General features: G+C 43.0%; 1 protein-coding gene across 5 annotated transcripts in view; it reads left to right on the top strand.

The window, feature by feature from the left end:
• DOCK4 (dedicator of cytokinesis 4) overlaps nucleotides 1-26,430 on the top strand; it is a 505,372-nt gene that overhangs the window by 196,216 nt on the left and 282,726 nt on the right. For all 5 annotated transcript variants that reach the window (XM_073573298.1, XM_073573297.1, XM_073573296.1 and 2 more), the window contains exons 9-10: nucleotides 20,723-20,804; nucleotides 21,382-21,442. In XM_073573298.1, the coding sequence (XP_073429399.1) occupies nucleotides 20,723-20,804; nucleotides 21,382-21,442 (143 nt within the window). The remainder of the gene's footprint in view (nucleotides 1-20,722; nucleotides 20,805-21,381; nucleotides 21,443-26,430) is intronic.

The raw sequence follows: 26,430 nt of genomic DNA, 5'->3' as shown, positions 1-26,430 counted from the left end.
TTTTTTGCCCTGACTAGGGCAGAGTAAAGTACTGCAGTGGGCATGAATCGGGGCTCTTAAACCTTTTCCGTCGCCTGCGTACTGCAGTACTTAACTCTGCCCTCAACAGGGGAAAGTACACCTGTGCAGTAGCGCAATACCGGGAGACGAAGCAAGAAGGAGGACTGCATTGAAAGAAGAAGGGAGGCACTGGACCAAGAAGAGTGACACCCCTCTGACCGGACCACCCTACGGGTGAGTGTAAGAAAAGCTCTTTTTCTTGTCTTTCAGGTCAGGTTGGGGGCATCAATACAGCAATTATAGAATGCTGTATATCAGGCCTGAAAAGGTTGTTGCCGTAACTCGTATTGGCCAAACCTGGTGACCGCTTCGCTTTAAACCTTTTTAACCTCTACCTGACCGTCCACCTTAAATAAATGTCGGCGCTTGCAGGGCTTTGTGCAATGCCGATGTTTCTCTTCGGTTGACAGTCTCATAGCGCTCAGGAACCCTGAGGTCTTGCAAGTGCTGCGATTCCTGTCCCGAGCGGTATCTCTGACAGGTGATATTAACAGGACCTGATTAGATCAGGTTCCAATGATATTAACCCTTTACTATCTTCTAGATGCTGCGATCGCATCATTTAGAAGATCGTGAGAGGGAGAGTTCTTCTTCACTGACCTCTCTGACGCCCCCGTGATGAAATGTGATTACATCACGGGGAGCAGAGGGTTTTCATGGAAGCCGAAGGTCACATGATGACCACCGGGTCTGCCAGCTACGGTTGCATGTTAGAGTCTAACCGGAGATCTGCCTGTGTAAGGCTGGAGTCACACTAACCTGCGCAAAATACGGTCAGTATTTTACATGCGTAATACGGATCAATGACCACTAAATAGTGCTCCGTATGTCATCCGTAATCAAGGTGTGGTCGCGTATTTTGCGCATGTCAGCATCCGTATGCAATCCGTATGGCATCCGTATGGCGAGATTTTCTCGCAGGCTTGCAAAATGGACATATAATGGACCCCTATGACAGGGTTTCTAAAGACACCTGGTGCGTATTTCTCGCAAGTCACATGTGTGGTCTGTGTGTAATCCGTATTTTTTGCACACCCATAGACTTGCATTGGCGTACTACGGCCGTAGTACGCTGACAATCGCAGCATGCTGCGAGTGGCACGGAGCGTAGGATACTGAGGAGAAATATACGCCTGGTGCGAGTGATCCCATAGAAAATCATTGGTCCGTGTCTAATGCGTGCTTTTTGCGCCTCTCACTCTCCCGTATTCCTCGCCAGTGTGACTCCGGCCTTAAACTGGCAGGTGTCATGCTGGCAGGTGTCATGCAATGCCATACTTGTGTATTGCAGAGCATGCAACCAGTGATCAGAAAAATAAAAACTGAAGTCTCATACAGGGACTAAGCAAAAAGATAAACTATTAAAAAAAAAAAAAAAAAAAAAAAAAAAAATCACAACATAAATAAAAAAGAGAAAATATTAAACCAATAAATACCTATATTTATGTAAAAAACTAAAAAAGTATGCATTTTTCATATTGTCGCGCCCGAAACGACCCGACCTAGAAAATTGTCCCACCAATTAACTCCTTTTGTGCATACTGTAAAAAATAAAAAAGGAGCAAAAAACTTTACTTTTTTATCATACCGCCGTATAAAACGCGATCAAAAAGTCAAATGGAAATAAAAATGGTACCAATGAAAACGTCATCTTGTCCTGCAAAAGACAAGCTGCCCAGCTCCATCTGTGGAAAAATAAAATTTATAGCTCTCAGAATAAAGCGAGGCAAAAACAGCTTTTTTTCTATAAAGTAGCTTTTATTGTGTAAAAGTGGCAAAACATATAAAAACCTATATAAATGTGGTATCATCGTACTGACCCGAAGATTAAAGTTGCCTTATCAATTTTACCACATGCAAAATACCAATTAAAAAAAAAAACTAAACAATTCCTGAATTACTGTTTTTTGTTAATTCTGCCTCCCAAAAATCTTAATAGAAAGCGATCAAAAAATGCCACAAACCCAAAAATGGTACCAATAGAAAACGTCAACTTGTCTCACAGAAGATGACACTGATGGTGGAAATATGGAAAATATTATAGCTCTCAAAATATGGTAACACAAAAAAAGAAAAAATGGTTTTTAATGTGTGACAGCAGCTATAAAAACTGAATATAAATCTGGAATTGCACTGACCCGAAGAATAAAGTCGTCTTATCACTTATTCCACACATGGAACTGCATAAAAAATAAACAAAAGCAATTCATCACCTGCTGTTGATTTGTTCATTCTGCCTCCCAAAGATCGCAGTAAGGCTCAGCTCACATTTATCCTTTGCTCTAAGCTGAGTGCTTACATCGGGGTTATCGTGTAAGTCTCTATAATACTTGATTCAGAATGTACCTCTGGCGGAAGATTCTCCATAATGAAGCATTGTGTACGCAGTCTGGCCTGTGATCTGGCCGTGTCTGTCTTTTTAAGCGTGCATAAAAGTGCCATCTGCCACAGTTTTATGCACTTCTGAAAAGAACAACAATGTTGAGCAGAGCCCAGATGGAGTCCAGAGTAACTCTGCTGCCTCATTATAGTGAATGGATCCCTCAAGGGTTTCATCTGAATCACATCACTCAGAGATTTAGATGGAAACCCAATGCAAGTGCTCAGCTTAGAGCTCAGGACAAATGTGATCCCAAATGGTATGTAAAATGTTTCCAATTAAAGCTTCAACTCAATCCAGAAAAAAAGTCTGAAATCTATTAATGGAAATATTGGAGGCTTCCACGTTACTGGTAGTACAAAGGCTCCGTAAAAAAGCGCCATGGCTCCTTACACCTCAAAAGAAATCTAACAAATTCTGTGCTTCCAAATCTAAATGCTCCCCCTCCCTTCTGAGCCCCACAGTGTGCCTAAACCACATATTTGGAATTTATTTAGCAATGAGAGCCTGCCTAATTTACAGGTGTATGTCTCCATAAGCATGACCTAGGCATAACTTACTGATCACTACAACATACAGGTCACTACAACTGCAGTTTGCAATTTTGACTCAGAAACATCTACTGCTGCTTGGTTCTGGAAAACACCCATGGAGTTAAAATTGTCACTACACTTGTAAATAAATTCCCAGAGAGGTTTAATTTCCAAAATGGGGTCACTTGAGAGAGGATTCTGCTCTTCTGGCACTTAGGGCCTCTGTATGGAGTCTGAAAACTATTTTGTTCTCCAAGAGTAAAATAGCATTATGTCACATCTGACTCTTGCCATGTGGCTAAGCAGTGCTGTACATCCACATATGGGGTATTGCCACGTTTAGCAGAAAATGTGTGACTCATTTTGGCACCATTTTTACTTATTTTCCCATGTCTAAATGCTAAAACTGTTTTTTGTGGTAAAAATGTAATTATTTTTTCTTTACTGCCCAATGGTATAAAATGCTGTGACACACATATGGTGTCAATATGATCACTGTACCCCTAGATGAATACATTGAGAGGTGTAGTTTGTGAAATGGGGTCCCTTATGGGGGGTTTCTGCTGTTCTGGAACCACAAAGGCTTTGCCAATGTGACATGGCACCCGCAAACCATAACCGCAAAATCTGCAATGTAATGTGGTGCTCCTTCCCTTCTAAGCTTTGCCCTGTGCCTCAAATGTAGTTTTCGACCATTTATGAAGTATTGATGTATTGGTACTTGCGTTAAAAATTATACTCTTTGTTTTCTCCTATTATCCCTTTTGAAAATTTTGCAAACTTGGGGTGAAAGCAACATTTTAGTGGAAAAATAGTAATATGTAATTTGCTCAGCCAAATGTTATACAAGATTGTGAATCGCCTGAGGGTTTAAAATACTCACTACTCACCTAGATGAATTACTCGCAAGGTGTAGTTTACAAAATGTGATCACTTATGGGGGTTTCTGCAGTTTTGTCAGGGGCTCTTCAAATGAACATGGTATCCGCAACCTATTCCAAAGCAGTCATTATCCAACAAATTTGGAGTTATTGGTTTACTCAGGAAAAATTGCAAAACAAATTTTGGCATCCATTTTCTCCTGTTACCTTTGTGAAAAGAAAAAAAATTGGGGCTAAAACAACATTTTTGTGGGAAAAATTAGATTTGTTTAATTTTGCAGCTCAACATTATAAACCTCTATAATATGTGCCCCACGTACCTCTGATATACAGCATGTGAGCACGTAGCCTCTGATACACACAGCATGTGACCCATGTAGCCACCCCTATATACAGCATGAGCCCCCACATAGCCTCTGATATACAGCATGTGCCTCACGTAGCCCCCCTTATACAGCACCTGCCCCGCGAAGCCTCTTATATGCAGCATGTGCCCCTGCTTCTAGGCTACAGTTTTCTGTGCATGAGCCAAGGATCATAAGATTTTATAGTGCCTGCTCCGGTATTGAAGACGTTAGCGAAGAGTGATAAACAGGCACTGCCTAGTTTAGTGCAGCCGGCAGCACAGACCTTGGGAGGTCCATGCTGTGAGATAACAGGAAAAATCTATTAACCGATTGATTTAGAAGCATTATTGCACTGCAATGGCCTGCTCTACAGTATAGTCCTTTTGTTTTGTTTTTAAAGAGGTGCAATGCTTGAAAAAGTAAAGCTTCACATTGAAGCCACATGACATGACAAGAGTTCAGCGAATTTGTTTGGATTCGTTTCTGAATACGATCGGCATCAAATATTGTTTTTGCATTATTTGTCGAACACAGACGAACGCCATTGGGAGTGAATGGGAGTAGAAATTACCGAGTATGTTCGGAACCGATCCTAAGACATACGTTCGACACGAATGGTGTTCGAATATGGCCCGAATATGTCAAAATCAGATTTGGGGCCAAAATCCGAACAAATTCACTCATCTCTAGACATAACTAGGTTTTTGTCAACTAATCTGAGAGCAGAATATTATAGAGACAGAGACTCTGATTCTAGCGACGTGTCACTTACTGGTCTGCTTAGTGTAGATTTGATAAAATCATTGTTTTTTTTTTTATCAGTAGTAGATTATAATTAGATGACTAGTAAATCTGCTGCCAGGTAGTCAAACATTTGTGAGCTCTGCATAACCCTGCCCCATATATTTCTACCTATGCACAGTGCACACAGCTGCCAATCAGGGGTGTGAGCGGCATTATACAGACCTCCGCATTTTGAGCACTGCTAGATCTGCAGCGGATAAAACAGTGATTTTATCAAAATGACAGCAAGTAGCCGAGTAAGTGATACATCGTCAGATTCGGGGTCTATGCCCCTACATTATGCTGCTCTCTGACTGGGTAAGAAAAACTTAGGGCCGGATCGTGACGGATCCCCTTAAAATAATTGGCACTATTGGTTAACCATGTAACTTAAGTACTCCTGTAGCTATTGTCTCTGGTTAATAGAGGAAGCACACAAGTGGGAACACTCCCTCTTTCTCATCCATATGCCCCAAGTGAGAGGGTTTGTCCTGATGGGGGAGGATGGAGCATGCTGCACTATTTCTTTCAGTAAAGATTACGTACGGTAATTTATGTGTACCTAGCCATATAAGAAATGGTTACTTTTCTTTGTTTTGTGCTTTTAGTGCTGTGTTGTGCAACGTTTCCTGTTTTACAAAATGTTAACTTTGTTGTGCAGTTGACTAACGTCTTTCTCCTTAAAGGAGGCAATGCACAATAGACGTCCATCCTGCCTGTGTCAGTGGGAATCTGGCCTAATATATTTTGTACTGCGACTGCTATATTGTAAATGGGGGCTGCCCAATTTAACCGAGGAAGAGGAAAAAAATAACCTCTTTATTACATGGGAAAATTAGAAATGTAAATGCTCTCTCTGCCAAACAATATAGTAGAAGGTAATGTAGCTCAACTTGTTAGTTACTTGCTTAAAATGAAGTGCATCCAAAATAGTTAACATTTCTAAACCTTTAAATATGCATTTCTTCTACTTGGTTTCAGGCCAAGACTCCTCCAAACTTAAAATATCTTGCATAATAAATTTAAGATGTAAAATATCAAAGCCTTGAACGTTCTACACATGAAAGAGAAAAGTTGCAGAGATACTCAGAGCCCAAATGCCCAGAATGTATTTTCTTCTCTTTTCTCTTGATAATTCCCAGATTTTGATTTTTGACAAGGTGATCCTGCTAAACTCCGTTAAGATTTACATATCTGATAATACTCCGCTTCACTGTTAGGCTAATAGAAGGGAAAAGTAACGTATAAGTAGAGAACTAATGTGCTGCCATTGACTGTAAATAATCTGCACTAATTGTATGATGATACCACAATATGTGACGTTATGAGCAAGGTAATGTCGGATACTTTAGTTGCATGGGTATTTAGAGGGGCTGTCATGACGTCTGTGACAATATTGCTATGACCTCTCTGAGCGCCACTTTTCACAGATTTGGAAAGAGGTTGTGTATATTTGTCGTTTACGTTTGTTAGTTTTTGTTCCTTTTTTTATTGCTGATGATGCTGTACAGTGCATGATGTGGGTTGTTTAAGGATTATTTATTACATATTTATTTGTTTGATGCACCGAAGCCCAAAGAAACTTTAATTTGAAGATTCTAAATATTAAAAGTTGACATCAGTGTGCAGAATATCCAGTAGTTAAGATAAAAAACTCCATTTGGGTTGGCTTCCGTTTTAGTTGGCATCGTTGTCCTAATTTCACTTGCATGTTGAGACTATCAGTGCATGCGTAGAAGCTTTGTAGCATGAAAAATGTCGTCTTTGGAGAAAAAAGGCGCTCTCTGCGAGGTTGCAATCATTCCTTGTGATCAACAGTCTTCTCAGATGGAGAGATTTCTTTCATTTTAATCCCTAACACCCAATTAAAAGACCTAAGTGGGTGATGCTCATTATGTATATACTCGTTAACACGTTGTGAGAAATATCTACACGAGTTGTTCTTTCTTTATAGTTTAATATTCTAATTTCTCACTTGTCCTTACCTTACTTGGTCGGTGGTGCTGATCCACTAGATGTTTGCTATGTCCACGCTACATGTCATTGGATATGTTTTCGATAAGTTCTCTAATTGCTTTGATGGCCACTTACTGTAACTTTGTAGATGAGGCTTATGACATGTAATTGACTTAATCTCTCTGGCCGTGATCTACCCAAGTGAAGATCGTTTTGACATTCCCATTGTTTGTGCTGTAAGAATCAGATAGGGTTATTTGGCCTCAGCATAAGGCTTCCTTAGATACAGTATTCAAAGGTTTCTTTTTTGATCCACTCTTCCTTTTGCCTGTGATTTAGTAGCAATGTTTTAATAAGCAAGCTATCTTCAGCAATCACAGGCCATGTACGCTTTCTTTTAATCCAGCTATTGCTTATCAAGTCATCAATTCACAACCTAGTACCAGTATTAGAGGATATTCTAGGGTAGGAGGGCAGCTGATAATGTATTTTCAGTTCACCAAGATGAATTATTTTGCTTTCAATATCTAGTTGGGTAATTGTTAAAAACAATTCTGGATTTTTTTTCTGGTATAGATTTTTGTGCTGATTGTATCTTGGCCATGGTGGGTTGCACATGCCTATCCAGGAGCGTCTAGCACGCGTGTGGTCGTAGAGGATTAGGGAAAAATAAATTAAAGGGAGTCTGTCAACTCTTAAAACTGAAATTAAATTTAGAGAGTCATATAGGGAAATTAACCATTATATGAAGTCATACTGGTGCTGTAAAGTGTGGTAATTTTTTTTTTTTTTTTCTTTTCTCATTTTAAAACAGTTTAATTACTTATATAAATGACAGGGGCTTGTGTGACCCCCTCATTTACCATCCTCTGCCCTTCCCCTTATAGTGATTGACAGAACTCGCTTTGAAGTGCTGCCTGCTCAAAGTCCTTAGCCCTGCGCTTGCTGACTTTGAGCACACTCAGTATATGCAGGAGCATTCTCGCCTCGTTCCTATGTGTAGCAGCCCCGATTGCAGCGGACAATCACAGAGCAACGTCTAGCCACTACAAGCAGGAGTGCTATGACAGTATACACACAGTAAAATTGTACATGTTCTCATCTCCCTCTCCTATCGGCATCGGTCGCCCGTGGCTTTGCAATCTTGTGTGCAGCAAGCAGCCTCTACAAACAGGAGCGGGATGAGACTGCACATGCACATACTGATACTCTGCTCTCAGCCCCTGCAGTGTCAGTATACAGTATAAGAACTAGGGATTTCTATCGGGCAGCACTCCAAAGCGAGCACTGTTAATCAACGTAAGGGTGCGGCGAAGGATTATAATTGAGCAGGGAGCAACAGTGAACCGAGCCCTTGGCCACGCCAAGGGTGCACCTAAGCCCATTCTTTTACATATGTAATATATTTGCATTAATATAGAACTAAACTACTAAAATTTACAGTAACAGTCGGATTTATTTTATAGTGACTAAGTCCCTTATTGTATTTGAATGTCAAAATATTATATTTCAGTGTTGGGGTGACAGACTGCCTTTAAACTGATGTCATTGCTTTTTGCCTGGACTGCTAAATCTCTGCATGCAATAGAGAAATTTGTAGCCGTGAATGGCCCTGGGGCCAAGTAGACTGTTCAGTTATGTTTAGATCCCACAGCTAAATGTTTCTTTTCTGTTTAGCAGTTTTGAAAAGCACAATTGGTAATGCTTTAATAATGCAAAATCAGAAATAGAAGATTGAATATGCAGAGCATAGATTTAGAAATTCTAGAAGTATTATGGCAAATGACTGTATATAAATCAGTGGAACCTAACTCATCTGCTCTCCAGGTAGCAAGCAACAAGGTATATTTACAAAGCTCTTTCTGCCTACGGATTGGTGGAGATCAAAATTAAAGTCAGGACATATTGGAAACGAAGTATCTGTCTGATGTTTGCGTTGAGAGTACATTGTGGGCCATGAGCTGATAGGAGTAGCAGTAGTCAATGTGGTCTCGAATATTCGGCACTCATTTGGCCCTGCTCTACAAGACTTGTCTTCCTTCCTATATCTCTGTTCTGCCGTGGCAGTGCACTCTGTCTTTACTCGCAATCCATTGGCATCAGTTTTACCTGTAAGTCAAGGGAGGGGTGTTGTAAAAAAAATTTCATTCATTGATTGACTGGCCTGAAATATTACCCTATTTCATACTACATTGATAGTGTTCAGCCATTGTACTATTAATACCACCCCAGGCTTCCCTACAACCACCTTTGTGCACACTGCTTAAATGTACCTTTTGACAGATATTTGACAACTAGTGGCTAATGTTCACCATAAAGCCATGTATACTATATGGAATCCATATAGGTCTGTAAACATCAAGGGATACAAATAGGAGGCCTCTAATATTTCTACATAATACTTTACTCCGTGTGATGTGCATGACACTATTTTTTAACTCCACAAATCAAGTATTTCAGTTCCAACTTTAATTTTCTGTGTAAAATGAGAAAAAAATATTTTCTCCTTTGCCTCATTGGGGGACACAGGTACTGTGGGTGTATGCTACCGCCATCTGGAGCCTGACACTAGGCAAACAACACAAGGTTAGCTCCTCCCCCGCCGTATACACCCTCACCCTGAATGCGGGCGGAAACCAGTTTTTTTGCTTAGTGTCTATGGAGGCACAAGTCTGGTCTTTTTTTCCAGACTTTTTTTCCATGAAGATTACACCGAGGCAACGGATCCTCTTGAAAGGGTCCGATTTCCCCAAACCATCAACGGGCGAGCACGTGTCGAGTATCATCTCCACGTATCCTTTCCTGCACCGTGGGACAAATCTGGGCAGTTTCCCCAGAATTTTTTATTTTAGTTTGTTTTTTTTCTTTCCTTTATTTTTTCTAAGAAGATTAGACAGGGGCAACGGATCCTATTGAAAGGGTCCGATTTCCCCAAACTATCAACGGGCGAGCACGTGCGAGTATCCCTCCACGTATCCTCTCCCGCGACGTGGGACATGATGCCGGACCTAGCCCTGACCAACCCTAGGTATGGAAGCCAAGTGGCTGTACAGAGGCACAAGACGGTCCGAGCGGCCCCCACTGCTCCACCAACGCTAGACGGAGGTGCTGCAAGGCGGCGGACGGTCCTTCTCCTCGGCCTCGGAAGCTGGATGGATTGAGGGTGACTGCACCGCCCGGGATCCCCCCACCACCCCCGCCTCCCCGATGGTTTGCATACCTGCTGGCGATGAAGGTACAGGGCGTGGGTGGGCTTGGGTCCGGCTAGGCCGTGCGTGGGGCTCCTGGGCAGCAGGGGAGATGCGGCGCTGCAGGCAATAATAGGCTCTCCTTCCCTGTTCCTCTCCTGTGACGCTGGGTTGGATTCCACTGCCGCCGCAGAGCGCAGTTGCGGCACCGCCGGCCGCCGCGCCGTGGGCGGGTGTTAAAAATCTAGCCCGCAGCTTCGGCCGGAGCTAGGCCGGGGCGGAAGTCCCGCCCCCGGCTACGCAGCGTCACTTCCGGGGCCCACCCCCTGGAAGCCTGGGCAGGCGCCGGATAAATTGAGGCCCCGGCTTCAGACCGGGGTAGGCCGCGAGCGGAAAAGTGGTCGGCCTGCCCTACGGAGAAGCACAGAGACGCAGGAGCGTTGGTGTGAGGGGGACGCAGGAGCCGTGAGTGCAACCAAGTCTGCGGGAGCTCGCTAGGGCGCAAGGGGTGCCCCCCCTCTATATATAAGAAAAAAAAAAAAAGCAGCAAAGCGCCTGGCAGATGCAATATGGCCAGGAAAGGAAAGATGCACTCTTTCCTCTACACTGCATGCATCTCCTGTAAGGCTGCGTTTCCGCGTGCGCAGAGCAACGAATTGTGTGAGGCCTGCGAATCCGAACGTTTCCAGGAGCCCCCCTGGCAGCTGAGTCCAGGGAACAAAATCCTCCGGAATGGGCCCTATCATTATCCCAATCTATGGCATCGCTTACAAGGGCGATTGAGTCTCTTAGCGCCTCGAATGGAGGCAAGGATAGTGCCTCACTTATCTGGGAGGGCTACTCCACCTCACAAGAGCATTCGGCCTGCAGGGGCCGCTCTCATTTCAGGCAGGTGCGAAAGAAGCGGACCCACACGAGGTCTCCCGGTCTATCCGGTCCCTCGGAATCTGGCAGTCCAGCATCTCGCTTTCCCTCACCAATGGTCGGGAGTAGGCAGAGTTTGGATGGTGACTCAGACGGGCCACTGGACCTTGATACCCCAGGGAGACAGTGGAAAGCCTCATTGAAGCTGTCAATCAGACCCTGGGGGTAGAAGATGAGGTTACTTTGGCTTCGAGCCATAAAGTAGCCTTTAAAGGGGCCAGGCGACCCCACAGAGTGTTTGGTACTCACCCGGAATTTGAGGATATAGTGCAGCAGCACAGAGAACGCCCAGATAGGCGTTTTTCGGGCCAGAAAACCATAGAGGCAAGATATCCATTTGCCCCGGAACTCCGTAAACGATGGTCGGAATCACCAGTGGTGGATCCGCCAGTGTCACGCCTGGCCTCGAAGTCTCTGTTGTCGGTACCGAGTGGCTCAACCATTAAGGATCCCACTGATAGACTCATATCCTGGCTCGATCAGTTTTTTGAGGCATCAGGGTCAGCGCTTGCTCCCTCGTTTGCAGCAACGTGGGTAGCCAAGGCCATGATGTCATGGTCAGAATCATTGAATAGGGCCTTGCAGGATAGAGACCTGCCTGTGGAGGTGTCAGAGGTCGCAAGTCAGATTGCGATGGCTGGAGACTACTTGATCAATGCTTCCTTAGATGCGGCCAATTGTGCGACATCTGCAGCCGCTAACGCGGTAGCCATTAGGAGAGCCCTTTGGTTAAGAACTTGGCGAGCTGATTCTGTCTCCAAGAAGTCTTTGACTTCCTTGCCCTATCAGGGAGGCCGCCTGTTCGGGGAGAAGTTGGATCAGCTCATCTCTGACGCGACAGGGGGAAAAAGCTTCCTCCCGCAGCAGAAAGTTAAGCAGCCTTTTCGCCAGGTCCCGGCACGGTTTCGGGCCTTTCGCAACACCAGGTGGACGACGGCCACCAGTTGGGCCGGCCCAAATCGCTCCAACCAGGATAGGGAGTGACAGGTCTCATATAGACCCGATCCATTGGGGAGGATGCGCACGCGCCAGCCCAGGTCGAGGGGAACCAGGCTGCAGAAGTCCTCAGCCAAATGACTCGCAGCACGTTGTAGGCGACATCAGCAGGGTAAGCTGCCACCTGCTTTTCTTTCGACATGTCTGGGTCGATGTAGCACTCGACTCATGGGTGGTGGAACTGGTGTCTTCGGGGTACAAGATAGTTTATCAGGTACCCCCCAAGACGTTTTTTTCTGTCCCGACTTCCCAGGGTGAAGTCCCAGGCGAAGGCGTTGCTGGGGGCCATCGATTCACTCCAGTACAACGGGGTCATAGTTCCCGTACCAGAGCACGAGAGAGCTCAGGGTTTTTATTCCAATTTGTTCGCAGTCCCCAAAAAGGACGGGACGGTCAGGCCTGTTTTGTACCTGAAGCTCCTGAACAAATTTATCAGGGTCAAAAACTTCAGGATGGAATCTCTCCGTTCAGTTATTTCGGCCATGGTGCAGGGAGAGTACTTAGCCTCTGTCGACATCCAGGACGCCTACCTGCAGGTCCATATTTTTCCACCGCATCAAAGGTTCCTTCTATTCGTCATCAATGGCCGTCACTTCCAGTTTGCAGCGCTGCCCTTTGGGCTAGCCACCACCCCCAGAGTGTTCACGAAGGTAATGGCAGTCGTGATAGCTGTCTTACACTCTCGGGGCATAGTCGTCTTGCCCTACTTAGACGACCTCTTGGTGAAGGGCCCCTCATTTCGGCATACCAGGAGAATGTCGGCATTACGCTGGATACGCTCTCCCGCTTAGGGTGGTTGGTCAACAAGGAAAAAGTCATCCCTTGTGCCAGCCCAGAGGATCTCCTTTCTAGGAATGACCTTCGATACCTCCCGAGGGTCGGTGATTCTCCCGCAAGACAAAGCCCTAGCGCTCCAGCAAGGATTCCAGAAGCTCTGTAAGCCTGTTCCTCACATCATTCGTTTTGGAATGAGGATACTGGTTAAGATGGTGGCAGCAATGGAAGCAATTACGTTTGCCCAGTGTCATTTTCGCCCACTACAACACGCCCTCTTGGCAGCTTGGGACAGGAGCCTGTTTTCGCTCGATCACCAGTTGGTATTATCGACAGTCCACATCCCAGGAGTAGAAAATTGGGAAGCAGACTTCCTCAGCCGGCAGGAGGTAGTGGCTGGGGAATGGGCCCTGCACCCCGACGTCTTCCAGCAGATTTGCCAACGATGGGGAACTCCGGACGTGGATCTGATGGCGTCCAGAATGAACGCCAGGGTACCCGTGTACGTCGCTCGGTCACGGGACCCGCGAGCGTTCGAGGTGGATGCGTTGGTTCTACCATGGAACCAGTCTCGCCTTCCATACTTGTTTCCCCCGTTACCATTACTTCCGAGGGTCATCAAAACAATCAAAACAGAGGGGGTTCCAGCAATTCTGCTGGCCCCAGACTGGCCCTGGCGGGCGTGGTACGCAGATCTGGTGCGGCTGCTCAACGACGTCCCATGGCGACTGCCAGAGCATCCAGATCTACTGTCCCGGGGCCCGATCTTCCACCCGAACTCAGGGGCCCTGTGTTTGACGGCATGGCAGTTGAATCTTGGATTCTGACCCAGGCTGAGTTCGAGCGTGGAGTGGTCCCTACAATGGTTAGCGCCAGGAAGTCTACCTAGGCAAGAATCTACCATCACACCTGGAAAAATTTTTTCGCTTGGTGCCGAGAGTGGGGGTTTTCACCCCTAACATTCTCTATTCACAACATCTTGGCCTTTTTCCAGTTAGACCTAGATGCGGGACTGGCCCCGAGCTCCCTCAGGAGACAGATTTCGGCGTTGTCTGTTCTTTTCCAGCGGAAGATTGCTACTAATATGCAGGTGAAGACTTTCGTCCAGGGAGTCTCTCATTTAGTACCTCCCTATAAGCCGCCAGTGGACACCTGGGACCTTAACCTGGTCCTGGTGTCCTGCAAGAAGCTCCTTTTGAGCCAGTACAGGATATATCTTTATCATTCCTCTCTTGGAAGATGGTGTTTTTGGTGGCCATTACCTCCGTGAGGCGAGTGTCGGAGTTGGCGGCTCTGTCTTGCCGAGCACCTTTTCTCGCTTTCCACAAGGATAAGGTGGTGCTTAGACCGGCTCCCCCCTTTCTTCCGAAGGTGGTGTCCTCTTTCCACATCAATGAGGATATTGTCTTGCCCTCATTCTGTCCGGCACCGGTGCATCACGTGGAGAAAGCTCTTCACATCTTAGACCTGGTGAGAGCACTCATTAGGTACGTGTCGTGGACGGCACCTTTTCGCCAGACGGATACGCTGTTTGTGCTCCCTGAGGGGCGCAGGAGGGGACTCGCGGCCTCAAAAGCGACCATATCCAGATGGATCCGTTTAACTATTCAGGAGGCCTATTGCATCAGAGGTGTGCCAGTTCCATCAGGGATCAAAGCGCACTCTACTCGGGCAATGAGCGCCTCTTGGGCGCTTCGGCACCAGGCTTCGGCGGAAAAGGTATGCAAGGCAGCGACCTGGTCCAGCCTGCACACGTTTAATAAACATTATAGTATCCATACTCAGGCTTCGGTGGATGCGAGCCTGGGTAGAAGGATTCTCCAAGCAGCGGTGGCGCACCTTTAAACAGGAGGTGCATGTAGCTTGGATCGGTGAGTCAATCTCCCACCCAGGGACTGCTTTGGGACGTTCCACAGTACCTGTGTTCCCCAATGAGGCAAAGAAGAAACATGGATTTTTGTGAGTACTCACCGTAAAATCCTTTTCTCCGACGCTCATTGGGGGACACGGCACCCACCCTGTTAGCCAAGTTGGCTCTCGTTTATTTAATTAATGTATGTTCTTTTGTGAATGTCAGGGTGGTCCTTTGCCAGACATATTGTGTTTCTGCATTAAGGCTGATTGTTATTGTTATCTTACTGCTTTTGCACTAAACTGGCTTCCGCCCGCATTCAGGGCGAGGGTGTATTCGGCGGGGGAGGAGCTAACCTTGTGTTTGCCTAGTGTCAGCCTCCAGATGGGGATAGCATACACCCACAGTACCTGTGTCCCCCAATAAGCGTCATGGAGAAAAGGATTTTACGGTGAGTACTCACAAAAATTCATTTTTTGTTGCCATTATGAGGAAAGAAGAGGGTTAACCACAGTTCACAGTGAAGGATCTATTTGCTTGTGTAGAATAATTTTTAGTGGTTAAATCCCATGTTGACCTGCTTAGATTAATCTCTTCAATTTTAGTTATTTTTTAATCTCTTCCCAAGACAGCTGAAATGATAAAGCATTTTTCATGTAGGTAGGTGCAAAAGCAATCTGGTTTCCCTCACAGAACTTGTAACTCATGGCATTGGAGGGTGCCTGCATTGTACGCTCCGGTGTTCTTTTAGTAAGCATTCATAATGTCTTGCCACATAGTAAACCAAAATGCCAGAACCTTATTAACGTGAGTTCAGAGTAACTTCAAAGTATTTTACCAATTTTAATTTTAATATAATTCTATATAATTTGATATATGGTTCTTGGCTGTTTAGCCCCATTGTCCTATTCAAACAGTGATGAGTATTGATGAATTACCGTGCTAGAATAACTGCATGATCGCTTGCATCTGGGCTTCTGAGCCATGAGCAAAATTTCACAATATTAGGATTGTCAAAATAAGATTTTCATTAAAGGAGATCTCCAGGAATAGGATGGGGGAAAAAAATACAATTCTTTATAAATACATTTCTTTAATATGGTACTTTTATGTTGCAAATGACTGTAAAACATTTAAAATAGACGCTGTTCTGTGATATATGCCTGGCCTGAATAATAATAGGAGAGATGCTTGTAAATGTAGTAGGAAGTTTTGCATGGGTGACCTTGAGATAACCTATACCATGTACTGTAAACCTATATTTTGGTCACAGCAGCAGCAATTTGTCATACAGAACTATGGGGTGGACAGCGGAATGAGCAGCCACTTCTTACATCAACATCCCTCATATCTCAAGTGTTAGATCAGTAAGATGGTGAACAGCAGTGTGAGCAGCCACGTCTTACCTCTGCACTCCTGGTATCTCCAGTGTTAGATCAGATAGACAGACATGGACAGCAGTATGAGCAGCCTCTTCTTACCCCACCACCCCTGGTATTTTCTTTATTAGATCAGATAGAGATGGTAGATAGTAGTGTGAGCATTCTCCTGGTATCTCCAGTATAGTATTAGAACAGAAAAACAGGGTGGACAGTAGTGGGAGCAGCCTCTTCTTACCTCACACAGGTATGGTATTTTCAGTATTTAATCAGATAGTCAGGTGAGCAGCTTCTTTTTACCTCATCACTCCAGGTATTTCCAGGATTAGATCAGACAGATATGATGGACAGTGGTGTGAGCAGCCTTTACTTATCTCAGCACTCTTGGTATTATATCATAAAGCAGTGTGAGCAGCCTCTTCTTAGCTTCAGGACCCCTGATATCTCCAGTGTTTAGATTTACATTTATTAATATTTTTTCAATATTTTTTTCTTTTGTGTTTTTTGTGTTCCTTCACTAAAAAGATTTAAAAGATAAATTCTCAAACATCAACACTGTTTGTGTGTGTGTATATGTAGCTACTGTATCTAATAATTATTAGACTTTTGTAGGCCATTTTTATTTTAGGTCTAATTACCAAACGTTTGACTGATTTACTCTTTATGTTGCCATATAAAGTATAATAAAGGAAGACCTGTTATTTGAAATATCCTTATTCTTTATATATTACCGTACTTAAAAGGGATCTGTCACCCCCTGGATGAATTTAAGCTATTATTATGGGTATACAGGTAATAGAATGGTTAAACCAGTGTAGATGTTGAGAAAAGCAGTTTTAATCTTTAAGGGTACCGTCACACTTGGCAACGCACCAGCGATCCCGACAACGATGTGACCGATTAGGGATCGCTGGTGCGTCGCTGCGAGGTCGCTGGTGAGATGTCAAACAGTCAGATCTCAACAGCAACACAGCAACGATACAGAAAGATGTGACGGTCGTTGGGACTCTGTCTCTCAGACCTGTAGTATTGAAGTCGTTCGTTGTTGTCCCCACAAAATCGGTGACGCAACAGCGATCTTGCTAGCGATCTCGCTATCTGAGACCGGGGGCTTTATGTTAATGATTTCTTCCAGGCTCTTGGGCGTACAGTGCCTGGAAGTAATCTGTAATTCCTGATTTAATTACAGTAGCATCCCCCTTCTATGCACGTCATCCTGACCTGTGACCAGGGCTGTGGAGTCGGTAAGCCACAGTTGCGACTCCGACTCCTGGATTTTATCAGGCTCCGACTCCGACTCCGGCTCCTTCATAAATGGCCAATTCATAACAACAAATTTACTGTTGTAAAATATTAAACATAGTGCTTATTCAGTTTCTCACCATCATATAAGTAATCAGACCACTTAGAGCAAAAACTACATTTATTAGAATACAATTAGAATATAGCAAATAACTTTTATAAACTTTTCTAAACTGTAAGTAAATATGCAATAAACACTTTTATGCAGTTAATAAGAAGAAATCTATAAATTTGTCCTCAGAAAAAGTATTGCCTCTGTCAGTTCCTCCTTCATGGATGCCCTCAAATCTGATCTAATTATTTTGAGAGCAGAGAACAACCTCTCTACACTAACTTGTGTTGGTGGCAAAGCAGTAACCACTCGGGCAACATCTCTGACAATGTCAGGATACAGAGGAATCGCTTGTTGCACTGTTATTTTTGATGAACGGTCAAATTTCTCAATTTCTTTTAGTGCACATGAAAAATTCTGCTGAAATGTACTGGCTGTGTTCCTTGATGGGGATGACTCTTCTTCTATGCGGGAACGCTTTGCACAGTCCTTGTGATCCAAATATTTTTCGAAATTAAATTCTTCATCAGTTGATGATGAGGGTGAAGATGTGGCAGGACGACCAAATTCTTCTTGTTCCTCCTGACTGTTCTGCAACCCTTTCATCCTTACTGCTATTTCATACAGAGCTTCTTTTCCTTTACTTAGCTGTTGATCTTCTAGAAGAATCCGATGCATTGGGTCTACATAAGCAGCTGCCAAAAGAATGTTATTTTGTAATAGTAGCTCCTCTCTCCGTTTCATTGATGTAGCAATGCCACTTGCAATTAACCCTCCTCTTTGGGACAGGCGAATCATCAGGTTCTTCCACTCCTTTAAGAAAATACCTGGAGTTAAGTCCTCTGCTTGTAATTTTTTAGTCACTGTAAAAGGGTGCTCTAGCAATTTTTCCAGCTCAGTCACCTGATTCCACTGACTTTCATTTAGCGTCAGTTGAGGGTTAGCCATGTCTACAAGAAAGGTTTTCAGTTCAACCAAGCGCTGAATCATTAAGTAAGTACTGCCCCATCGTGTGGCTTGATCAATAATTGCCCCTTTTCCAGCACGTCTCTTCAAAATTGAGTCAACTTTAGAGGTTCTGGCAACAGTAGCCAATTTTCTCACCTTGCCAATCAGTGCAGCAGCATGTCCTTCTTGCAGACTGTCTCTTATAGCCAGCTGTAGCGTATGCACAACACAGCGCATGTGATGAATGAAAGAACATATTGACACAGTTTCAACAAGATCATCTAAACTATCATGTTGCTGTTCATCTGAAGCAACTTCAGTTTGCTCCTCAGTTACAATACTGTGTTCCTCTATTTCAAACATTTCTGTGTCTGTGGACCCAGAATGTTCTTCTAGCTGCTGGTCACCATCATTACTCTCATTCATTAGCTTAATAGTACTTATATTTCAAGCATTGTCAGTTACGACAGAAAGAACTTGCTCTTTTTTAAGTTCATAGTCTTGCAGAACCTTTTCCACCAAGACCTGGAGAAACTCACTGGTGTGATGAGCTTTGGTGTCTTTTACTGCCAATGTCTTGGTAACTTTTTCATTTTTGTCACAAACAAATCGGACATTGATGGCAAAATAGTTCACTCTGTGACGTGTGCAGGCATCCATTTTAAGAAACAGAAAGCGTCCCTTGAGAGTTTTTTTAAGTTCTTCCTTTTGTTTAAAAGCTTCTTCGATTACTAATTTTCTAATACTCTCTCTCTCCAGAGAAACACCAAGCTTGCCGGCCATTTCCCCATTCAGACACACAAAAGCTGGTCGTGAAAATAATGAAATAGGCAGGCACACTATCCTTTACAACAAGCTCTATTATCTGTTTTTTAAATGTATCTACTGTCATTGTCACAGTAACTTTGTCACTGACAAAATATCTTGCAACTGATGGCTGCAAAGTTCTCTGCTCCTTTGTTTGGCTGGAAGAGCTGGGCACTGGTTCATTGGTTTGGATGCAGTCTTTCTCATCCACTGCTTTCAGTACTTCTGGATGAAAGCGCTGTAAATGTCTCTTTAGATTAGAAGCTCTGGTAGGAGCATTTTTATCTTTGCCTGAATATGCACTCATCTTGGCTTCACAGCATTTGTTTTCATCTGGATCATTTGTCATACACTGACAGACATAATGTTTTCTATCTTGAGTGATGGTGAAATGTTCAAATACAGCTGATTTAATGTGATGCTTCTTTGACATTCTCAGGTTTTTAATTCTGCATTCACAATCCAAATGACAATTGTTTTTCCTAAAAACAATTGTACAAAATTATTGCCAGGTCGTACAACTGATATAGTGGTCAGTAATACTGTTATTATTCCTCATGTACTCACAGTTAACTGATGCAAAGTTTGTTGAAAGGATAATACTTCTTACAGTCTTCCTCTTCTGAGTAGCAGGCAGCTGTGAGATGCTTGGAAGACGCACACCTAGTATGATCTAGTCTAGAGGAGGAGCTTTACTACTAAGAATTTGCAACACATTTTCACTTTCAGTTTCATACATTGTAAGTAGGGGGGTTGGGGCAGCATGAGGTTAACCAAGTATAAGATTAGATACGGGCAGTGGAGAACAGTGACACACAAGAAGTAAGAAATGTCTCTATCTCCAGCAGAACTGCTTATCACTGTTGTTCATAGTTTGATAGAACATATATATTTGAGTAACATTTATAAAATTCATATGAAAGTTCAATTATGAAATATTAATACATTTTTTTTAAAGCTGGAGTCTGAGTCGGTACATTTCTACCGACTCCGACTCCAACCAAAACTAACTCCGACTCCACGACTCCGACTCCACAGCCCTGCCTGTGACGTGCAGTTGCGGCGCTGTAGTCCCGCGCAAGCGCCGTCAACTCGCGCGGTTATGTGAACCTTGCCCTTCTATGAGCAGAACCTTCATCGATCAACTAGTTTAATATACTTTTTGGGGGTGACAGGCTCATTTTAATAGAATTCTTGTCACTATTTGTCCTTGAGGGCCATCAGCAGTGTTGATTTTCGGAAAGTCCATGATCAGACTAGAAAAATAAAGTTGCTGTATCTCATTCTGCTTCTTTTTTTGGTCTATTTCCCTTACACAATCTTTCACGCTGTAGCAAAGATCCAGACTGACAGTTTCAGCAATTACCATTGCAAAGCTGACGTTTTGTCAGGTTTGTAACACGCATTGAATATTTAATAATTGTTAGGCCCTGACAGACTTTTTTTTTTAACTTTTAAACTGAGATAGGATGGAATGAAGATTATGAGTGCGAAAATGAGTACTCCAAATGTGAATTTCTCTCATTGATTTTATTATTTTTTTTTTAATATATATTTCAGTGAACGTTTTTTTGTAAGATTAAACCGAAATGGGCTGCCAAAATCTCCGGAAAAGACTGAAAGATATAGCTCTGTTTTTGTTGTAAGTATGCAGTTTCTGTGATGTACTAAAGTCACGACTTTGCAGATACAATATGATTGATTAGAATATGCATTGGGATTTTTGTGCTAGAATTCTTACATTTCTTAATTGTACATGGCCTATATAGTTTCTTCCATGTTGTAAAATGATGGCATATTGCTAGGATATGGCATCACTTTATGATCAGTGGGAGTCCGATCTGTGGGATATCTATTGATCCTGAGAATGAAAAGACAGCTGGTTTAGTGCTGAATGCTGTGATTCCCTGCTCAGCAGCAGCAGCATGGACACCCGCAGTGCAGGCAAACTGCAGCACAGTCCCATTCGAGTCCATATATAATATTCAGGATATATATATCTTTGCCTTGGTACCTTACAGCAGTAGTACTAATAGTTCAGGAAACAGGAGATTTATAGATTTTAGCTTTAATTTTTTTTATTTTTATTTTTTTCCTAATTTTTTTTTACAACTATTATTAACATTTATAACATCTTGTTTTGGGATTAGGGCCTTTAAAGAGTCTAGAACAAATGTGCACTCCTAATGTTGATTGCGTTTCATATATATATATTCTAGGACTTGAGCTCAAGTGACCTTCGGAAAGACATTTTCATTACAGTACACATCATCAGAATTGGTAAGAAAGCATGTTGCTGTTTTTGGCTTTTATTTCTATAAATATATTGTAAAATAGCTAATTGTTCCTCTATGTTCCAGATTTATGTAACTAACATTTTTGCGGCTGCTCTTAGCCATTGTTTACTGCTGCTTCAACTCCTTAATAACTGCTGATATGCATGAAAATGGCGGCTGCTAAGGGGCCTTATTCCGTCACCGCTGCTTTTTTTTTTTTTTTTTTTAAATTCGTTTATTAAACAAGAAAAAAAACAGTAATGTACAACATACAGATTTGCTTGTGGCTATAAACATTGTACAGAGCATACACATTACCATTTGTCTGTTAAATACTAAACAAAGTAAAAAGGAGAAAATTGAATACTCTTATTAATATACTGATAAGGTGTGCATAATCCCCCAAGCATATACAGAGAGCAGCAGGCTATACATTATAAGCATGTACATCAGTCCTATCTCACCAGCCTTTACCTTATCAATCAATTATAGATTCTTAAACTAACCTAGGACTACATCAACTATTTACTAATTCGCAGCCTACTATCTTGCACTATATTATCTCAAATTCAATGTCTTCATTCTACAAAGTGAGATGAGAAGAATTCCACCTCCCCCAGATCTTTTAAAATTTACCCAAGCATCCTCTGTTCTGATATAATGTGCGCTCGTATGGAACAATCGTATTTACCAAGTCAATCCAGGTTTTAAGAGAAGGACAGGAATTACCCATCCACCGTAATGCCAATACTTTCTGTGCCATAAACAGCGTCTCACGTAGAAAATTCCCAGAATAGTGACCCCAAACCTCCTCCTCCCATACCCCAAACAAGCAGATCAGTGATTCAAGAGGGACAGGAGTTTGCACCAGTGATGACAAGAACAATGTCACCTCTTTCCAGTACTGTAGGGTAGTGGGACATTGCCATATCATGTGGATAAAGTCTGCATCTGGGGAATGACAACGCAAGCATTCCGACGACTGGAATCGGCCCATCCTAAAAATTCGTATCGGAGTTAAATATGATTGGTTTATTATATACAACTGTATCATTCTATTCTCAGGTCTGCAAAAAAAAAATGTTCAAGAGCTGTTTTGGTTATTCCACGTAATCTTTGTTTTTGAGTGCGCTGAATCCGAAAATAACCTCCGTTTTGTCATAGGACATCACATTTTCTGGCAATTTAAGTAACTATGTTAAATAAGACAATACCTCAAAATAAGTGAAAATAGACTCATAAAATTAATTTTTTATTACAAATGTTTCATGAAAATCATTTTTTTAACTGCAATGAGCTCACTAACACACACTAAAATCGATTCTTCTTCCCTGTGAGGCTTCTCTTGGTACATTTACGCTTGTGAGTAACATCTGTAATGTCTCTCTGAAGCGTCCAACAGTAGTCTGCCATCATTGTAATGCTCCATCTTCCCTGGTATCTTCTTTCCATCTCTTTAATGTCCTGGTGGAATCGTTCACCTTGCTCTTCACTCACAGCTCCCAAATTTTCAGGAAAGTTGTCAAGGTGGTAATGGAGGAAATGCACTTTCAAACTCATCAGGCAACCTAAAGCTTGAAATGCTTTCAGCATTCGTCCGACGATTTTTTTGTAGTCAGGGTCTTTGTTATTGCCTAAAAATTCTCTACGACCTCTTTAAATGCAATCCACCCTTCTTTTTGAGGATGCGTCATGGTATTGATAAACTCTTGATCAGCTATAACCCTTCTAATGTCTGGTCCGACGAACACACCTTCCTTCAATTTTGCCTCAGAGAGGCCTGGAAACTTGGTGACCAAGTATTTGAAGCACTCTCCATCTTTTGGAAGTGATTTTACGAATTGCTTCATCAATCCCAATTTGATGTGGAGAGGTGGTAGAAGAACTTTATGGGGAGGAACCAAAGTTTCTCGGACATTTTTTCACCAACTGTGAGCTGCCAATTCTTGGTCAAGTAATTTTGTCGGTCTCGACTGTCCCATAGACACAGAAAACAAGGGTATTTGGTATACCCAGCTTGTTGCCCGAGCAGCATGCACAAGACTTTCAAATCCCCGCACACTTGCCAACCGTGGTCTTCATATTTAAGTTTACGAAGAACCAATTCCAAGTTCTCGTAGGTTTCCTTGAGGTGTACGGAATGACCTACAGGGATGGAAGCTTAAAAACCGCCTTTGTGGAGTAAAACTGCTTTGAGACTTCTTTTTGAAGAATCTATAAAAAGACGCCATTGCGCTGAATCATATTGGATTTTGAATTGACCCATCAAACCTTCGACATCGATGCAATAAACCAACTTATCTTCCTGGGCAAAGTAAGGAACGAACTCGTCTTCACGATGTCTGAACCATGAGAAAGACACTCCTGGCAACAAAAAATTCTTGCTTTTGAGCCTTGATCCGAGTAACTCGGCGGCATCTTTGGGAAGATTCAGGTCTCTTACTAAATCATTCCTCTCCTCCTGGGAAAACAATTTTGGTCTTCTATCATCTTCAAAATCAGAACTTGATTCATCATCAGGTTCAGGTATGACTCCAACTTCATCGGAGCTAGTTATCTCTTCCAAGGTAGCAGGGGCCTTGGGTACTGGTATATCTGTGCCATGGGGGATGGGACGAATTGCTGAGTGAATATTGGGGTATGAAATGGAATGCTTCCATTTTGAATTATACCCTTTCACATCGCATGAACAAAAGTAACAATCGTCACTATGATTCTTTTGCTCTCGCCATACCATAGGAATCCCATAACGGAAAGCTTTTTTCTTACCCTTGAACCAATTTTGGAGGTCCTCAACACACCGTTTGCACACTTTATGAGGCGCCCAAGCTTTATCTTGATCTCCGAGCTTTTGTCCAAAATATGTAAAGTATACTTTTTTTCACAAAGTTTGTAATATTCAGCTGTTGCTTCAACACTGTATATTCACCACAAATGTAACAGAAACTGTCAGGCGAATTAATACACTTCCGCTGAGCCATAATGCTAATTTTGGGAAACACGGTTGAATATGACGAGCTAACACGAACTGAGATTAAAAAGTGTGAACAGGCAAGAACCAAGATAAAACAATTGAAACAAGCCCGGGCATGTCGGAGCCCGCTCGTTCAGCTTGCAACATGTTGATGCTGGTTTCATTAGCTCACTCTGCAAGTTCTTTTCTTTGAAAGTTATATTTTTTTGGCATTGTACTGTATATTGATTTGCATTGATGTGAATTAATTAATAGTAATTTTGACTTTCAAAACCCTAAGATAAAAAAAAGCAAAAATTGAGAAAAATTTACTAAATTTGAAGAGAATTTTGCATTTTGTGGCAAATCCTGCTGTCCAGGATTTTTTTCCAATATTTTTTTCGTTTTCAGCACACCAAAATACATGGAAATTAGATGAAAATAATCAAACTGCTTTTTAGTCACAGACCTGTGAATAGATGGTGAGACTCCGATAGGAGACTCCAGGATCTCTTCCCACTCCTCCCCCTGCGTCTCAGGGATGAGTCTTTCCCACTTCCCCTTAACAGAGCTTATGGCAGATTCTCCTCCCACTGACAGCATGTACATATATAAAGAGGAGATGAGGCCCTGGGGACCCTGTGAGTTAAGAATTCCTATCAAAGGTAGGGACGAAATGGCACAACCCACACCTACACACCTTATGTGCGACTGGAGAGCTGATCTTAGCTGTAAATAGCGAAAAAATTGAGATCTCAGAACATCATATTTAGCCTGTATTTGCTCAAAAGACATTAAGGCCCCATGATCATACACGTCTCCTATCAGGGAGACATTATGTTGGATCCAAAAATCAGCGTATGGGTGACTTGGTAATACCGGGAAATAGACATTCTCCCATAGGGGCATTTCAGCTATGATATCTTGGAACCCAATCACTTTCTTAATTTGCCTCCATACTAATCGTGCCAGACGGAGCAAGGGCAGTAAACGAGGGACACCAGGCCTCTCCAACTCCAGGAAACCCAGTGGGCAATCAGTTCCTGCAGCGTGAAGCAAGTGACTTTCAGAATTCGGGAGATAGTTACCCGGCATCCATTTACCTAGGGCTCTAGCCTGTCCAGCCAAACAATATAGGAAGAAATCTGGTAGCACCGCCCCACCTCCCTTTTTAGGCCTCTGTAGAGTGGGCAATTTAAGTTTAGGTCTGATTTTCCCCCATATAAAAGATGTAACCTGGGAATTAAGATTCACAAAAAAGGACTTGGGTATCATTACAGCACTATGCTGAAGAGAATAGCTAAGTTTGGGAAGTAATATCATTTTAATCAGATTAATGCGTCCGGCCACAGACAGCGGTAATTTACCCCAGGCTGCAAATTTAACTCTAACCAGTTCCGGCAGTGGGCAGATATTAAGTTGTAAGTCGAGCGTACTGTTATGGGATATATGGACACCCAGGTATTTAAAGCTAGATACAATAGACAACGAGGAGAGAGCTTCAAGTCGGGGCATGGGAGAGGGGTAACAGGGCAGACTTTTCCCAATTTATATATAAACCCGAATATTTCCTGAATCCGTCTATGGTGGCAATCACTTGAGACAAAGTTTCCTCCGCCTCGTCCATAAATATCACCATATCATCTGCATATAGACCTATGGTATCTACCCGATCCGCTATATCTATACCTCTAATGCCAGGGGAAGACTTTATACATATTGCCAATGCCTCCATCGCAAGGGTGAAGAGAGCTGGGGAAAGGGGACACTCCTGATGGGTCCCCCTGTGTAATGAAAAGGGCTCAGATATGGAATTATTCACAATAATACGGGCCTTAGGCTTCATATACATTTTTACCCATTTTATGAACTTATCACCAAAGCCATATCTCTGTAGACATATGGAGAGGAAAGGCCACTCAAGGGAGTCAAAAGCCTTGGCGGCATCTAGCGATTCCAGTGCCCACTTGTTGTCTGGCAATAGGGAGCTATATTGGACTATTGACTGAACTTGTCTGACTCATCTGATGTTAATTGAA

The sequence above is a fragment of the Dendrobates tinctorius genome, unplaced genomic scaffold (assembly GCF_039654945.1).
Source record: "Dendrobates tinctorius isolate UK_male_01 unplaced genomic scaffold, ASM3965494v1 ptg000035l, whole genome shotgun sequence".
Taxonomy (NCBI): Eukaryota; Metazoa; Chordata; class Amphibia; order Anura; family Dendrobatidae; genus Dendrobates; species Dendrobates tinctorius.
Note: the sequence above shows the minus strand (reverse complement) of the source record. Positions and strands in the feature narration are given on the sequence as shown.